The sequence below is a fragment of the Diabrotica virgifera genome, chromosome 8 (assembly GCF_917563875.1).
Source record: "Diabrotica virgifera virgifera chromosome 8, PGI_DIABVI_V3a".
In the NCBI taxonomy this organism is placed as follows: Eukaryota; Metazoa; Arthropoda; class Insecta; order Coleoptera; family Chrysomelidae; genus Diabrotica; species Diabrotica virgifera.
This window is the reverse complement of record NC_065450.1, coordinates 219,327,097-219,345,554: the sequence shown is the minus strand read 5'-3', so window position 1 is coordinate 219,345,554 and position 18,458 is coordinate 219,327,097. Positions and strand designations below refer to the sequence as shown.

General features: G+C 34.8%; 1 protein-coding gene across 5 annotated transcripts; it reads right to left on the bottom strand.

The window, feature by feature from the left end:
• Positions 1–73: 73 nt before the first annotated feature.
• On the bottom strand, positions 74–18,122 carry LOC114336321 (uncharacterized). Of its 5 annotated transcripts, none has more exons than XM_028286683.2 (4): positions 18,005–18,122; positions 8,838–8,912; positions 6,586–6,738; positions 74–332 (listed from the first exon to the last, which is right to left on the bottom strand). In XM_028286683.2, exons 2-4 carry the CDS (start codon positions 8,896–8,898, stop codon positions 100–102), a joined length of 447 nt encoding a protein of 148 aa, XP_028142484.2. In that variant the 5' UTR covers positions 8,899–8,912; positions 18,005–18,122; the 3' UTR covers positions 74–99. The 5 variants fall into 5 exon arrangements, with proteins under 5 accessions (XP_028142484.2, XP_028142491.2, XP_028142476.2 ...); XM_028286690.2 differs by lacking the exon at positions 18,005–18,122 and adding an exon at positions 16,882–16,994; XM_028286675.2 differs by lacking the exon at positions 18,005–18,122 and adding an exon at positions 16,807–16,966.
• Between the last annotated feature and the right edge of the window lie 336 nt (positions 18,123–18,458).

Sequence of the window (18,458 nt, the reverse complement as noted above, 5' to 3'; positions counted from 1 at the left end):
GTACGCTATGAGTTCTTAGTTAAATTTTGTGTTAATTTCATCTATTTATATGGTATTGTAAATAAAGCTGTAAAACAGATATATAACATTTATTTGATCCTAAATAAAGTAGTTACGAAAGTATACAAAGACTATCAGTAGGATTGTTAAAATATATGAAGAATGTATCTGTCGCCCGGAATTGCAGCCATCTTTGAAGCACATGCATAATTCTTTCTTCACAAAGTCACTGTCGTCGTGTCTGCAGAGGTCTTTGGTGATGCCTTTGGAGTTTTCCCAGCCACAGCTTCTGTAAATTCTGATTGCGTCCTTTGGATCTTTTACGTGCTGAACTGAAAGAAATCACAACATTAATTAATATATGAGACATAATAATTTACATCTGATCTATTAAACACAAACACATGACTACAAACACAAAAAATCCAGAAGACTGGAGAACATTTTTATGCTTCTTCTTCTTCAGGTTCCTTCCCCTATCGGAGGTTGGAAATCATCTATGCTATTTTAATTTTATTGGCCGCACTTCTGAATAATTCTAATGAGCTGCAACCGAACCACTCTCTCAAATTTCTTAGCCAGGATATTTTGCGTCACCCTGGGTTTCTCTTCCCGTGTATCTTCCCTTGCATAATTAACATAAGTAATACGTACTTCTCGCCCCTCATTGTATGACCCAGATATTGAATCTTTCTAATTTTAACAGTTTTATGACTTCACATTCTTTCTTCATTCTTTGTAACACCTCTATATTAGTTACTTTTTCAGTCCACGATATTCTGTGGATTCTCCTGTAGCACCACATCTCAAAGGAGTTTAATTTTTTGATTTCAGACTGTTTTATTGTCCACGCTTCCATGCCGTATAGTAAAGTAGAAAAGACGTAACAGCGTAGCATTCTTGTGCGGATCTCTAGATTAAGGTTACGGTTGCAAAGTAAGTTCTTCAATTTTATGAACGTGTTTCTTGCCATTTCTATTCTAGATTTGATTTTTTTTGTTTGATCTTCATCTTCGGTTAGCCACGTTCCTAAATATTTATATGTTGTTACTCTTCCGATCGTTGTATTATTGATGATCAGGTTATCTACATTTTGTGGTTTTTTTGAGAATATCATTGATTTCCTTTTCTTAAGATTCATTTGCAGTCCGAACCTTTCACACGCATTGTATACATATTGTATTATGTACTGTAGATCTTCCATGTCACTTGCAAATATGACCGTATCGTCCGCATGTCTAATATTATTAATGCTATATCCGTTGACCAAAATACCTTCCACAATATCCAATAAAGCTTCTTGAAATATCACTTCACTGTAGACGTTGAATAAGAGTGGTGAAAGTATGCACCCTTGTCGAACTCCTCTAAGTATACTTACTTCCTCTGTCAGTTCTCCTTCGACTCTTACTCTTGCTTTCTGATTTTGATACAGATTTGATATAATTTGTAGATCTCTACTATCTATGTTTTTGGTCTTAAGAATACTTAAAAGCTTTTCATGTTGAACTCTGTCAAAAGCTTTTTTTAAATCTATGAAGCAAGCATATATATGTCCTGATTCATATCAAGACATCGTTGTTTCAGAACATTGACTCCGAATAATGCTTCTCTAGTTCCTAGACCCTTTCTAAAACCCATCTGTGAATCACTTATTTCTTGTTCTAATTTCACATGGATTCTGTTATGTATGATTTTAAGGAAGGTTTTCAATGTGTCGCTCATTAATGCAATTGTCCTATAGTCATTGCAATCTTTAGCATTTGTGATTTTTGGAATCGTTACAAAAGTTGAGAGAAGCCATTCTTTGGGTATGTGTCCCGTCTTGTATATGGAGTTAAAAAGGTCTACCAAGACATTAATATTATCTTCATTAATTATCTTCAATAGTTCAATTGGTATTTCATCGGGTCCTGGAGCTTTTCTACCTTTTGTGTGTTTTATGGCATAAATAACTTCCTCTTTCATTATTTCTGATCCCGTGGTTTCTCCGTCAACTTCTAATTGTTCTACTTTTTGGTCATAAACTAGGTGTTCAATGTATTCTTTCCATCTACGTAATTTGTCTTGCGTTTCAGTTATAGTATTACCATCTGCATTTGTTAATATCCCGATTGGTTTGTTACGATTTCCTTAAATCATTTAAATTTAAATCATAAAAAAACATTTGATAGAGTAACACATCATCTACTATTAGAGCATTTGCAAGAAGTCGGTTTAGATAGGAAAGACATCAAACCACTAAAAACTTATGCTGGAACCAAAACTCCAGAATTAAGATTGAAGGTTCCATGTCCACAGAAGTAGAAATTAGAGGGGAGTTAGACAAGGATTTGTTTTTTCACTCCTGCTATTTAATCTTTATTCCGAATTTCTATTTAAAGAGGCACTCGAGGATTCCAAGGACGGAGTCAAGGTGAATGGCGTAAACATCAACAGCATCAGATACGCTGATGACACGGTGTTGATTACGGATTTCGACTTGGATCTAAAACGACTCATCGACAGGACCATTTCGATCTGTGAGCAATTCGACATGAAAATAAACATTAAGGAAACTAAGGTGATGTCAATCCTAAAAAAAAAACAGAATGTACCTCAACCTTGCACAATAAATGGGTACATTTTAGAAGAGGTCAATAAATTTAAGTACCTGGGCTGTTGGATCAATAGCAGGTTAAATCCCTCTCGATTCTCTCGGATTCTCCAATAAAAGTCGAAATTCGACTACGTTTATCAAAATGCTATATCTGGTCGACTGTTCTCCCTGCAGTTGAAACTTAAACCCTTAAAACAGCAACCGTAAATATATTGGAGGCCTTTGAAATGTGGATCTACCAGAGAATCCTCAAAATTTCATGGACATCGCATATTTCAAACGAAGAAGTGTTGAATACAATAGGTAAAGAAGGAAAACTTTTCAACACAGTGAAAGTTAGAGAAACATCACACCTAGGTCACATGCTGAGAAACAATAAGTACCAATATGCTCAACTAAGAGTAAAAGTAAAGATCAAGGGAAAGAGAGGACTAGAAAGGAAAAGGCTATCGTGGCTAAGAAACATCCTACAATGGACAGGGCTAAATTTTGAAAAGCTAATAGGAACATCTGAAGACAGACAAGAATTTGCAATTGTAGTGGTCAACCTTCATTAAGGAGAGGGCACTTTAAGAAGAAGAAGGAGAACATACACTTACTGGAATAGAGAAGTTAAGAAAACTGTGCCAAAAAAAAACGAAACGTGAGACAAAAATGTGGGTAGAAAAGTGTATCGAGCATCTGAAGCATAGAAGATACACCAACGCTGTAGCAAACATCTACATGCAAAGTGCCATTAACATGGAGAATAAAATTTCAGACGCAAAAGGTTTTAGGCAAGGATATTCTCTATCTTAAGAAGGCAGATCTGAACGAATACGGTATCAATATAAATGGAGAGAAGCTCAGTCATTTGAGATTCGCAGATGACATCGTCCTTATAGCCGCTCGTATGGATGATGCAATAATAATGTTGAACAAGTTATATCAGGCTTCCTTAGAGGTCGGACTAAAGATTAATATCAACAACACGCAAATAATGACTAATCTGGTGATAAATCGTAATATTGTTGTTGATGGAATGGATATTGAGCAGACTGTATCTTATAAGTACTTGGGACATGAAATTCGGTTGGGAAGAGACAACCAGACGTGCGAGCTCCCACGTCGCATAGGATTAGCCTGGGCAGCGTTTGGTAAACAGCTATGTATTTAAATCGGACTTACCCATATACCTGAAAAGGAAAATATTTGACCAGTGTGTATAGCCTGTACTCACTAATGGAGCAAAAACATTAACACTCACAAAAAAGTAATTACAATTATAAATTGAAGTAAAAAAATGAGGTAATGTAAAGAGAAAAAAACATGAGGCAATTTATCAACTGAAACAGTCGGCTGCATCGTTACATTCAGGGATTGTTCTGGAAAGAAAACCTAGTTCTGGAGTTCCTAAAAAAACATCATGCAAGAATGACACCAGCATGTTGAATATTGAACCCTTCCACAACTGCCACGAAACTCAGAAATAAATATCCCGATCTCCTTCAGAACGGTGTTAACAATCAGTTTTTCTATATCTCTTTGCTGCTCTGATTCTCCAACAGACAGACATACTGCAGATGGACTTAGGGATCGATATTTTTATTTGAACCCAACAACGAAAAAGAAGGTCTACACAAGAAGGAACATTATAAAGAAAAAATAAAAAATAGTTGACGAAATAGAAGTAATAGAGCAGTCAATGAGGGTATTTGGCTCCGAATTCCATCCTACTACATCGATTTACTTGATATTGTCATAGTACGTAGGGAATAGCTCAAGAAACAAAGGTAGTGAACAAAAAAGGTAGTGAACAAGATTCGCATAACTCAGAGGGCTATGAAGCGCCAGATGTTGTGTGTCTCCCTGAGGGACCCCATCCCAAACGAAGAAATACGTCGTAGAACAAAAACAACGGACGCCGTCGAAAGAATCGCGTCGCTCAAATGGAATTGGGCAGGACACCTCGCCAGATTGTTTGAAATTGTCTGAGACAACCGATGGACAAAACGTATTGTCAAGAGGAGACCACGAGAAGAAGCACTACGGAGCAGAGGACGACCACCAACCAGATGGGCTGACGATCTGAAGCGTATTGTCGGCAACTGGATGCAAGCCGCACAAAACAGAGAAAGATGGAAAGAGCTGAGGGAGACCTATGTCCAGCAGTGGACGAGTACGGGTTGATGATGATTCTCTATCTGCAACAGGGATGGGAATAGAACTTGGGAACAAATATGTAACAAATCTATAACAATAGGAAAACATGGATTATCTGATTCGAAAGTTAACCAAGGAATACGAAAATTGGGGACTCACCATCAACATTAACAAAAATTTATAAAAATTGCGAAGAATGTAAATACCTGAAACAGTGGTAGCGAAAGAAGGAACATCCAGTAGAAAATACTTCTTCTTGTAGTTCCTTCTCCTATCAAAGGCTGGCTATCATCACAGCTATCCGTATCTTATTGGCGACTGCTCTAAAAAGATCTACTGAACTGCAACGATACCACTCTTAGGTTTATCAGCCAGAAAATTCTTCGTCTTCCTATGGTTCTTTTACCCTTAATTTTACTACTGGATTAGGAAATGAGTCTATACTCGCAATCTTATAGTTTGTATGTTTATTAGTTGTTACAATCAAGGGGCGACCGGTTTCGAAGCTTACATTTTATGCTTCATCATCAGGCCCAGTACAAATAGTCTTCACGTGTACAAACTACTCGATATCAGTACTTGGAACTGTTCTACAGCCAAGGATAATTTTTTCGGAAGTCACCAGCCCCATCAAAAAGCAGATAAGTTATATCTTTTGGATCTTAAGTTGCAAATGTATAATTTTTTGTAAATACAGTTGGTTTTTGTCTTCAAACTTTTTATGCAGTTGTTTTCTTTAATGTTGTATAATAATGTTTGTATTGGTGTAAAAACATTTAAATATAAAAATTGGACATCATTCACAAATTAACATTCACAAAATTTTTATTGAAAAGTGGGTTTTTTCTCTCAGGATGCCATGGCATCCTGAGATCTATGGCATCCTGAGAGAAAAAAACCCACTTTTCAATAAAAATTTTGTGAATGTTAATTTGTGAGTGATGTCCAATTTTTATATTTAAATGTTTTTACACCAATACAAACATTATTATACAACATTAAAGAAAACAACTGCATAAAAAGTTTGAAGAGAAAAACCAACTGTTCTTACAAAAAATTATACATTTGCAACTTAAGATCCAAAAGATATAACTTATCTGCTTTTTGATGGGGCTGGTGACTTCCGAAAAAATTATCCTTGGCTGTAGAACAGTTCCAAGTACTGATATCGAGTAGTTTGTACACGTGAAGACTATTTGTACTGGGCCTGATGATGAAGCATAAAATGTAAGCTTCGAAACCGGTCGCCCCTTGATTGTAACAACTAATAAACATACAAACTATAAGATTGCGAGTATAGACTCATTTCCTAATCCAGTAGTATAATGGACTCGCATTGGCAACCTTTTCATCCTTAATTTTACCTTTAATTTTACCTTCATCACATGGAAGAAAATACAACAGGCCTAAATGTGGTAATAAACTAATCTCATTACTTTGGTTTCCCAAAATTAGTTTACAAAAAAAATGACAATCAACAAGTCGGTTGTAGAGCCAATTTTGACGTACGGATCTGAATGTTGCCGAATGACGATAAAAGAGAAGAAAAAACTGAAAGTGTTAGAAATGGATAGAAATGGACCATCTAAGAAGAACATGTTGGATGCCAAGACTTGGAAAAAAGAAGAACAGGAAGGATTCAAACAGCTGTTATGGTACGGGCATGTAATGCGACTGAAAGACGAACGATGGCCAAAACAGGCTTTAAACTATATTCCATGAAATAGAAGAAGGACAGCAAGACTAGCAATAAAATGGATAGAAGTAATCATATTTAGAAACGCATTAAAAGAGAAGGAATATAAAAATCTATAGAGTTCAATGACTTTTATGAAAAAACTTACTGTTTGTGACGTAAATTCTGCAAAACGGTTTATTCCCATGGTAGTCTTCATCACATGGCAAGTAAAATGTACTATTTGTATCATTAACTTTAAGATCTGCACACTCAGGATTAGTACCGGAATTACACTGGTAACAGTTAAGTACGGAACTACCTACAAAAAACATAAAAAGTTATTTACAATAAAATTAAAATACGATGTGTTATACAGGGTGTCCAGAAACTCTACCGACAAACGAAGACAGGAGATTATTCAGATAATTTTAAGATATTTTAACCTAATTCACCTAGTCCGAAAATGCTTCCTAAAGGAGCTAGAGCTCTTTGAAGATGACGTCGTGTAAGTAGTTTTTCTTAAATAACTCCAGAACGCTTATATTGAGAAAAACTAAAATTGGTACACATATTTATCTTCCAGAGATAAATCGACTCCATGCATTGCGAATTTCTATTACCGTTCATAGGCGTCCGTTTTGGGTAGGGCAACAATTATTTTATCGCATAACTTTTTTATCTTTAACTTTTGAGCATTTTCGACTCTGGATTATTAAATTGTGAGATATTCTACAACTAAAAGGTACTCTTGTTTTAGGTCGATAGGATACACCGTTTTCTAGAAAAATCGATTTGAAAAATTTTTCTTTTGAATTTCCAAAAAAAAAATTCAAAAAAAAACTATTTAGAAATCTGAAAACTGGTACGTTTATTTATATTTCAGAGATGAATCGATTTCATTAACTGCGAATTTCTAGTACGGGTCATATGCGTCCGTTTTGGGTAGGTCAACGGTTATTTTATCGCATAATATTTTTGTCCTTAATTTTTAAGCATTTTTGACTCTAGATTATTAAGTTATGAGGTATTCTAATACTAAAAGTTATTCTTGCTTTAAGTTGATAAAAAACACCGTTTTTTTTGAAAATTTTTTTCAATTTTTATTCAAATTTTAAAAACGAAAAATTTTCAATTCGATTTTTCTAGAAAACCGTGTGTCCTACGGACTTAAACCAAGAGTACCTTTTAGTACTAGAATACCTCACAATTTAATAATCCAGTGTCAAAAATGCTTAAAAGTTAAAGACAAAAAAGTTATGTGATAAAATAACCGTTGCCCTACCCAAAACGGACGCCTATGATCGGTACTAGAAATTGGCAATGGATGGAATCGATTTATCTCTGAAAGATAAATATACGTACCGATTTTCGTTTTTCTAAATTGAAGCGTTCTGGAGGTATTTAAGAAAAACTAATTACAAGAAGCCATCTTCAAAGAGCTCTAGCTCCTTTAGGAAGCATTTTCGGACTAGGCGAATTGAGCTAAATTGTCTTAAAATTATCTGAAGAATCTCCTGTCTTCGTTTGTCGGTAGAGTTTCTGGACACACTGTATAGTGTAAAACCAATTTTCTTTGAGTAAAACTCATTAATGCACTGTTAAAATATTTAGATCATCTAGAGCTGGACTTTCGTGTCATGTGTTGACGACCAGACTAGATAATAGGGCTTGCTCCGTCTCATCACAAGACCAACTTTGGTCTGTCCGCTCTTTCACTAAGATCAACGGTGAGGGCCTACACCAAAGTCCAAACATTTATATACTTGTTGTTCCATAGAAAGCTACAAGCTTCCTTACACAGATTACTTTCACTCCGTATCTTCACCTCTTCTTCTTCTTCCTCTTTATAAGAAATTCTGCTTGTTCATTGCCGGATTGATACCTCTATGGAAGGTTGTCACTTCATCTTTTGAGCGGTCGGCCGATACTTCTTCTACCGATTGTTGATTTATCTCTTGCTATTTTGACTACACGTGTCTCGCAGATTCTGGTTATGTGGTTATTCCATTCTTCTTTTTTCTATTTAGTGTCCATTCGTGGATACACTGTACGTTACATTGTCTGGGACGTTTTCGTAATCTGACGTTCCAAATTTTTAACCTGTTCCAGAATTAAAACTTCCCCTGTTCCAGTGTTTCCGTATATCAAAGTTTGTCCAACTAGATACCGTTAAGCTATTAAAAAATTTTCAGCTGGCTATTAATAAACTTTTTTTAGGTACTCCGGATCCATGCGTATCAGTATAGTTGCTTGTGTCATTGTTATTACATAAGGAATATGCTATCATTAGCATATTAAGAAATGTGTGTTAACGTGGACAATTTTCCCTTCTTGGTCATTATTCTCCATAACTTTGTCCTTACAATTTTAGATCTAAAAAATGGTGTATTGCCAAATAATGTAGATATAAAGACTTACCTAAACTAAACAAAGAAAAGAGGATTAGAGAGACTGATGTAAATATTATTGCCTTTTCCATATTTGAGAATATATCTGTAACAGAAATAAGTATATTTAGTTCATGTTTCGATCTCGGTTTCAATCTCTCTTACGAAGATTGGTACATATTTTTATGCACATGAGCGTGCGTAAGAACCCACAAAATATAGGAAGACGAAAAATGTAAACATTTATAGAAAAGGCCAGAAGTATATTCATGAAATTCAGAAACGTCTTTACGAACTCTGACTTTGACCTGAACCTAAGACTAATATTCACGAAATGCTATATATGGCCGGTGCTCCTATATGGCATGGAAGGATGGACTTTAAAAAGAAACACAATGAATAAGCTAGAGGCATTTGAGATGTGGATTTATCGACGAATCCTTAAAGTTCCCTGGACCGCACAATGAAGAAATCCTGAGAAGAATTGGTACAGAACGACAACTGCTACGCACAATCAAACAGAGAAAAACGGCGCCTGGGGCACCTAATTAGAAACGAAAGATACCAGATTCTGCAAACCTTAATTGAAGGAAAGATCGAAGGAAGAAGGGAGTAGGCAGGAAGAAAATGTCATGGCCTCGTAATGTCAAATAATGGACAGGGCTAAGAAACATAGGAGATCTAATACATACTGCAAGGGATAGAGAAAAATGGTCAAACGTGATCATCAATTAGTGGATTGCATAAGAAGAAGAAGAATAGAAACTTATTGAATTGACCGATTGACCCACGACCAGTTCGCCGTTATGTGTAAATACACAATCTCGCATTGGCAGCCCACCGACTGAAGATGTACGAGGAGACAGTAGGCATCCAAAAATCGCGTGGTTTCTGTGTGAAATTTTGGGCATGAGAAAGCTGCCGGCGCGATGGGTGCTGTATTTGCTCACTCAGGACAAAAAGCGCAACCATGAGATCACATGAGAGCAGTGTTTGAGACTGTTTAAGAGTAATGCAAAGGAGTTTCTATATTATTTCATAACCGTTGACGAAACATGGATGCACTGGTACACATTAGAGACCAAGGAACGCGAAACACTTGACGTCACCCCGCGAACATCTTCAGAACACTGTCTTATCGGCCGCAAAGGTGACGATTGATTTATATCAACTTTCTGGAAAAGGACAAAATGATCACAGGGCTTTACTATGCCGAATTATTGGGCCAATTCGACGCAGAATTGTAGAAAAACAAACCCAATTGGCGAAGAAAAAATGCTCTTTCACCATAACAACTTACAGGCTTACACCTACGCCGTCGGCATGGCGAAATTGCTCGAATTTGGCTACGAACTGCTATCCCATCCACCGTATTCTCCTGTTTTAGCCCTGTGCGACTTTGCACACAGAAGCCTATTTTGCAGACCTCGAGAAAACGTATTTTTCAGACGGGTTGAGGTTTTCAGAAGTTGAGGCATCGCTGCGTCAAGTGGGTCAAGTAGGGAGACTATGTATGTTCAGAAATAATCACCACTTTTCCCAAAATGTTGTCGGCTAAGTAGATACTTATCGGACCTCCCTAGTATAACTATCCCTCGATATCAAATAAAATGTAGAAACGTTTCGGATGGTGCTTCATAAAAAGACACAGCTAAAGTGGGAAATACACCATTCAATTCGGTTGAACAATGTGGATGATTCAACCAAAATAAACCATGTATTTTGTAATTCAATAAAAGCGTTCAACAAAATTGAACGTTGAAAGAAGTTGAGACAATTTCTACTTTCGTTCAACTTCGTTGAACAACGGGGTTGATTCATCCACATTGACGGATCTATACAAGTTTGTCGATTGTGTTTGATTCAATCGTTGATTTTATTTTGACTAGTGCAGTGTGATTTTCGTACTTTATTACAAGAAATGCGTAATAATCTCATTTAACATTGGTGCATAGATGGAAAGATGAACAGACTCCGATATTTCTCGACTTATATAAAAATCACGAGTGCCTCTGGAATAACAAATCAGAAAATTATAAAAACAGGCTATTGAGAGAGAAGGCAATAAAGACCTCTTTTATTAGGATTAAATATTGCGGAACTTTCGGAATATGACATTAAATTAAAAATAAAAAGTATTCGAACAAGATATATATGGCAGAACTACTAACAATAATGTAGTTGAATCCTCCACATTGTTCAACCTAATTGAATGAAGAATAAATTGAAACGGGTGTACCTATATGTATGCTTTTCAATTTGGTTGAACAATGTCATTGAATCATCCACATTGTTCAACCGAATTGAACGGTGTATTTCCGCCTTAACAAAATAAGCCAGGGAGTTTAAAAATTATAAAACATACATTTATTGACAGAAAAACCTAAACATGCATTTTCAACGTCCAAATACATTACTATCCGATAAATAGTAATGATATAATAGATAATTATAATGATAATAACTTACTTTAAAACTAGAAAATAACCTTTTCAAAACACTGTGATTAAACGCTGACAGCTTTGGTAACCAACTAACGGAAGGCACAGGCACAGCCTCTTGTAACGAATGAAAACCTGTTATATACAATAACTTAAACCAAAATAGATCAGCCCTCGCCCTCACCGATGATGCACTCGGAAGAAAGTGAAATTGGTATATTTAATTTCAACTTCTTGAGATTGCGGTTATAGACTAGGGACTAGGGCATTTACACCAAAAAAACAACGGAAAAAGTCGATTTTTAGATACAGCTGCTATCGACTTGCAACTTTTTGCATTGTGTCTTAGATGACGTCAGGAAAAAAGTCTACAATAAAAAAATGGGTGAAAATGGATAAATTGCAATCACAGCACATAAAATGCATCGAAAAGTATATAGTGACACGTTTCATTTATTATTTTTTTAATTGTTAATATTAAATATTAACTGTTTTCAAAACGAAAGTATACGTCTCATGTTAAATTCACATGTGTATTCGTTCCTAAAATACAAAACCAGATTGTATAAAATTAATGGTTTTTTTTTTCAGGGAAACACAAATTGCCAAATTGGTCACGCTCTTTATGTCAACTTCTTAAAAACTACAGAAAGGTTCTCAGCTTTTAAAACGCCAGATTTAGTAATTTATTGCCTTTTCTGGCCACATGATAGAACCGCATACATGATGACATAATAGTGTTGTGGTCTCGGCCAGTATCGACACAGCGGGCATGCAGCGCAGTCACACCCTCGCTAAAATAACAAACCCTTACGAGATATAAACGAAGCACGCTATAAATAAATATATTACTGTTCGTTGTTTTACACTTATTTTAATTTCATAATTGATTCCGTAAACCACCAACGGAACAAGTATATAAACATGTCAAAATCGGTAAGTATATTATTTGCCAGGACTTTGTTAATTGGGGTTTCTAAACATGAATATGTCATCAGAACCGACCCGGGAGACCGATATAATTCTCCAACTTATTATGATAGGTAAAATCGAAGGATGTAGAGGAATTGGTAGAAAACAGGCCTTTTGGTTGAAGAATATCAGAGAGTGGACAGGAATAAAGAAAGCAGAGCTCGAGACAGAGACAGTTTTGCCATGTTAAGCGCCAATGTCAAGGGGACTTGACAGGGCACGTTAAGAAGAAGATGCACTTTTGTATGCATGTATTTCCGCCCATTTTTCTATTGTAGAGTTTTTTTCCTGACGTCATCCCGAACACATTGTGGTAGGGGAGCTCAAGCTGCGATTTTTGCAGTTACTCGAGCGCGTCAGATTATTACATGGGGAGAAACTTTGTACCCTGAAAATGTACCTCTACCATATATTGTAAAAACAGTGTATATTTCAAAAATCTAACGATTTGAGCGGGGCATAAGGAAATGGGTGAGTCCCAAAGTTTCACAAGAAAAAAGCGAATATTTCGCGAAATGAACGACAGATCGAAAAACTGAAAAATACACATATTTAATATTTTTGAAAAATATATCGAATGGCACCAAACACGACCCCCACGGATTTGGGGTGGGGGGTTACTTTAAAATCTTAAATGCGAGTCCCCATTTTTTTATTGCAGATTTGGATTCCTTACGTAAAAATAAATAATTTTTATTCGAGACATGTTTTCGAATTATGGATAGATGGCGCTATAATCTAAAAAAACGATTGTTGGAAATGGAAAATTAAATTAAAAATGGAAAGTCCCCACTAAAATGGAAAACTTTACTTACCTTTTTTTGGTTTTAAGAACCACTCTTCACAACTCAATAGCAGGGCCTATTTTACTACTAGGCCTGTGCGGCACCTGCCTCCGGCCCGCATTTAAATGGGGCCCGGAAAGATCACCAGAAAAAATTTTTTATTGCAAAACAAAATAAAACTAAATTCTTTCATTTCACGAACAAGAAATGATAAATATGATTTAACTGTTGATTTTGAAGCAACTTCGTCTGTTACAAGAAGGTAAACGTCATTTGCTATGGAATACGACAAGGTTGTTTTCCTAGCGATATAGGGGATTGGCCGAAACATTTAAATCTGGAATTTTAACAATACTTTATAAATAATCGACCGTATCAATATCTTGAAAACATTTGTAAATTTGTTACACAAATGAATAATAATAAAACCAGACATTTGCAAACTCCGATTTTTTGTAAAATGAAACCTCTGGGGGGGGGGGGGCATTCTTCGCGAGTGGTTAGAGTACAGTCCTAAATGTAAAAAGTCCTTGTTTCATTATTTTTGTAGTCAGGACCCTAAAACTTCAAATTGGTTGGTCCGAGATGCACCGCGGGACAGCTGAGATGAATTTTAGGCTCCTGAGTACCTACCTGACTAGAAATACTGTGGGGTTAGAATAAGATTTGAAAGTATAACGGTATCTTTAACGCGAAGCAAAATATAGAAAATGTACCTTGTTTGTGGATTCGCAGTAGGCCACAATTAAAATTAAAATTTCAATTGAGTATCTTAACAAATGTGAACCTTCAACCTGTATGACTGTACAAAACTTCAAATCTGTATTTATTTTGATAGCCGAAATATAGAATTGTTTAAATATACATTTTATTTATTGTTAATGAAAATTTAAATTTCTGGTGCAACTATATTTCTATTAAATAATTAATTCATTTAAACAAGTTATTATTATCATTAAATCATATTTAGGGGCCCGAAAATTGTGTAGTGCCTCTGGCCTGATTTGAAGTAAAATAGGCTCTGTCCAATAGGTCCCCAAAGCGCTGGAGTGACTGCACATTTAACATACTTTGCTCCCCTACAATTGTAAAAAGTTGTAAGTCGATAGGTTCTGTGTTTAAAAATTTATTTATTTTGTGCTAAATGCCCTGGTCTATTAAAAGGAGGGTCGACTGTTAAAAAAATAATCTTAGGAGCGGTTCTTTTTTTAATTTAAATGATAATTTAATGGTAAAACATTAATTAGATATTAAAAAAACCGCATTGTTTTATTTGATTTTAAATATTTCGAAGAATAGCTTACCTATGTTATTGTTAACACGTGTTTCATAATTATAAATTAGCTATGCTTTGAAATTGAAATAGTAATGTATGTAATAAGTGCAGAAAAATATCAAAAAATATTAGCATGTAATTAGGCAAAAAAAAACAACGCTATGCAAAAAATTAACATTTATAAATTACTGCAAAAATACGGGTTTCTGCAATTATCTCCGTCAATTTGTTTATGATAACGCTATTTTATCGTAACTAAATTTTCAGGTAATTAAAATTCATATATGAACCCCCTAATCTTAAGAATATCTTATAGTGTAGGAAACAGAGGTTGAACCTTTCAAAATGGACACAAGTCCGGTTTTATTTTTTTTTTCTGGTATATCAAGAGGAGCTTATTATGAGACTAACTTTTTCTTAAAAAATTTCGCCCCGGAACCCACCTTTTCATCCCTTTAAAGGGGGTAATTTGTGGTTTTTGCGAAACATAGCCCTTCCTGTACGTTTTGCAAAAAATTTACTTAATAGTAAAATGAAGAGGGCTATATTTCCTACTATTTATTTCGCGACAGCGTATTCCTATCACCCACCGTTTAGCGGGGGTGGAGCCCCAAAGTTGACAAGTTTTTAAAAAATATGTTTAAAAAAAATATTTTTCCCTAAATGTAATTGGAATCAAGAAGAAACCCTGCGGCAATTAATCACAAATAAGTGACTGATTTTTTGGTATAATAGGTTTCATTTAAGGGCAATTGACCATTTTTTAATTACAGGGTGTTACATTTTAAAAAACCCCTTTTTATACCATCTGAACCGCTTATGCTAGAGTAAAAAAAACTTTTAGCAATTACCCATGTACAAGTATTATTTACAAATTTGTATAATGCACCCCGATATTTTCCCCGGAACCACCCAAAAAAAAGGAGAATTAATAAAAAAAATAATCAAAAATTGATTTTGGGCCACCACTGAGGCTTTAGGGTGCAAAGAAAATAAAATATGCTTAGGTCATAATATGTAGCAGACAGTGTGTTAATTATAAATAATAAAATGAATAAATATAAGTATATAGTTATAAAATAATAAAATGAATAAGTGACGAAAAAAAAAACAAAAACTGGAGATCGCCAAAGCATTTCTGGGGTTTACGGCGCCACTGTGCCGTAACGGTTGCTTATACGAAAAAAATGCATAAGACCTTATTTGTACAGAAAATAGTGGTCTTTAATTTCTATAAGTTTTGTTTCAAAAAAATGCATAGGTAATGAGAAAATCGTAAAAATATGCTCTCCAAGGGAGTGGGGTAGTTTCTGCAGTTTATTTTCAAGGATAGGGATAGTTTCCGCAGGGATGTTGCAATAACCATATATATTTATGAAAAACCCTATTGATGGAGCATATGCCCATATTGGTCAAAAAGCAAAAAAAAAAATTTTTAATCCCCCATTTTATTTTTTTTTGGGCTACATGGGTTGCATCAAGAAATCGCTTTTGGTGTCTATGCATGGGTATTAAGAACGTGCAGAAAATGACATGTGAAGCATTTTAATAAAGGGCATGGTGTGTGAAGGATTCCACGAAAATCACTTTCTTTATTAATTCTCCTTTTTTTTGGGTGGTTCCGGAGAAAAAATGGGGGTCCATTATACAAATTTGTAAATATCGACTACATGGATAATTGCTGAGAGTTTTTATACTCTAGCATAAGTGGTATAAAAAGGGGTTTTTTGAAATTTATAACACCCTGTAATTAAAAAATGGGCAATTTCCCTTAAATGAAACTTATACCAAAAAATCAGCCATTTATTTGTGATTAATTGCCACAGGGTTTCTTCTTGATGTCTATTACAGTTAGGGAAAAATTGTCAACTTTGAGGCACCACCCCCGCTAGACTTTGGTTGATAGACATAATATGCTGTCGGGAAATAAATAGGAGGAAATATAGTCCTCTTCATTTTACTATTAAGTAAATTTTTTGCAAAATGTACAGAATGGGTCACGTTTCGCAAAAACCACAAATTACCCCCTTTAAAGGGATGAAAAGGGGGGTTCCGGATCGAAATTTTTTAAGAAAAAGTTAGTTTCATAATAAACATCCCTTGATATACTAGAAAAAAAATAAAACCAGACTTGTGTCCCTGTAAAAAGATTTGAAATAGGGTGATTAAATTAAGATAGTGAAACAGGAACCAATAGGGATAAAAATAAAAGCCATCATTGTAAGAATAAACGCCATACCGATGCTCCTGGACGGTTACTCCTCATTTAATCCCTATTTTAAATGTTTAAAAATCGTTTTTTGGCTCTCCTGGGAAATTTGGCTTTTTGGCGATATGTTGTTTTCGAACTAACCGAAAAACATACCGACCTACCATACAATATTTAAACATACAATATAAACAGTAACTGGCGTTGTTTTTGCGCGGAAGGGTTGATTTAAATATTAAAATCATTTTACCCAAAATATGGACTTAAATTGTTTTCGCAACGACTGATTCAAATATACACGTAAACTTACTTTTTACCTTTTCACTTAATTTATCTTTGTAACACTAACTAATAATAAATTAATTCCACAGCACACTATAGTAGTTACCTACATGTTACTAATCGTTATCGACACACTCTGGTGGTGGAGCCTTGTCAGCTTATCTTTTAGATAATAACATGGGTCAATACTGTAAACTCTTTGACCATGTTTTATCTGAAGACTGCGATACTTGACCTATTTATAGTTGTAGTCTTATCTTTGAAACGAAGACATGCGGATGTTAAGGACGTTTTACACAAATATTTTAGATCAGATCGAAGGTTGCAAAAACTACACTTCCCCAAGAAATTAACGGACCACCTTAAAATTATGTAATTTTGATGTTTCAAATTTCCTAAACCTGTTGTCCGATAAGTGATTTTTTAAATATGTTATAGCTTTATTCTTTAACAATACCGCTGTAATAATATTGTTCCTAGACACGTAAATTTTCATTGTATACCTAATACCGGGTGTCGGGTGTACCAATCAAACTGTGATTTTTTCTTAAAGTTCGCGTGACCCTGTGGAATATTCCAGCATTTATAAAATACTGAAATTAAAACGCAACTATAGCCTCATATTTTCTTAATATTCTATTTTTTGATTATTTATTCGCTTATGTTGGATAATAAAAAAGTTGTATAACAACTAGCCTTATTTTTCATCAATACAGGGTGTTTTTAAATAAGTATGGCAAACTTTAAGGGGTAATTCTGGGGTAATCCGGGGATAGTTTGCTTTATAAACGTATGTCCGCAAATGCTTCGTTTCCAAGATAGGGGGTGTTGAAATTTTTCTTACAAACTAACGATTTATTTATTGCTCTAAAACCGGTTAAGATATTCAAATGAAATTTGGTGTGTTTTTAGAGGTAGTTATTGCGCATTTTTTGATATATATGTATGTATCTCTACTTAACTTATGCTTATCTTAATCTGACGATTTTTCGGACATCCCTTAACGAACTCCCCTGTATTAAGAGTCCTTATATGGAGCGGCACATTTACAGGGTACAAGGTTTCTTCCTATGTGATTTTCTGACATGCTCGAGTAACTGCAAAAACCCCGCTACCCGCTTGGGCTTCACTCCAATCAAAATCACACGCTATTATGTTTGTGTCAAATTGTGTGATATTTTAAAGAAATGCTTATATTTTTAGAATAAAAAAGATTGAATAGGTATAACTTACTTCTTAACTTAATTAAATTTAAACATGCACTAATGCTTATTATACTTGAACGGCGTTTTATGAATTACGTTCATTGTATCATTGCCACAATTGTTTATTATTTTTTATTAAAACGCTTAATAACATTCAGGAATGATAAGTTTCAAGGTCTACCGATACCAAAATTTTTGTAAAATACTTTAAAGCCGACATAAGTTTTATAAATTGCAATTTAAAGTTGTATAAATTAAAATAATTTTATAATAAAGGTGTAATGTAAGTTGTATATCTACACGTACCTACCTAGATATAAAAATAAATCAACTTCGGTTAAACCCTCAGACCAGGTTTAAAAAAATAATAATTCTGTTGTATATGTCTCAGAAAGTTTTATTATTATACTCCTGTTGTTGCTTTTGTAAACAATTTTCTTCTGCTAGTGCCGACTCCACTAATGAAGATGGCTATAACCATA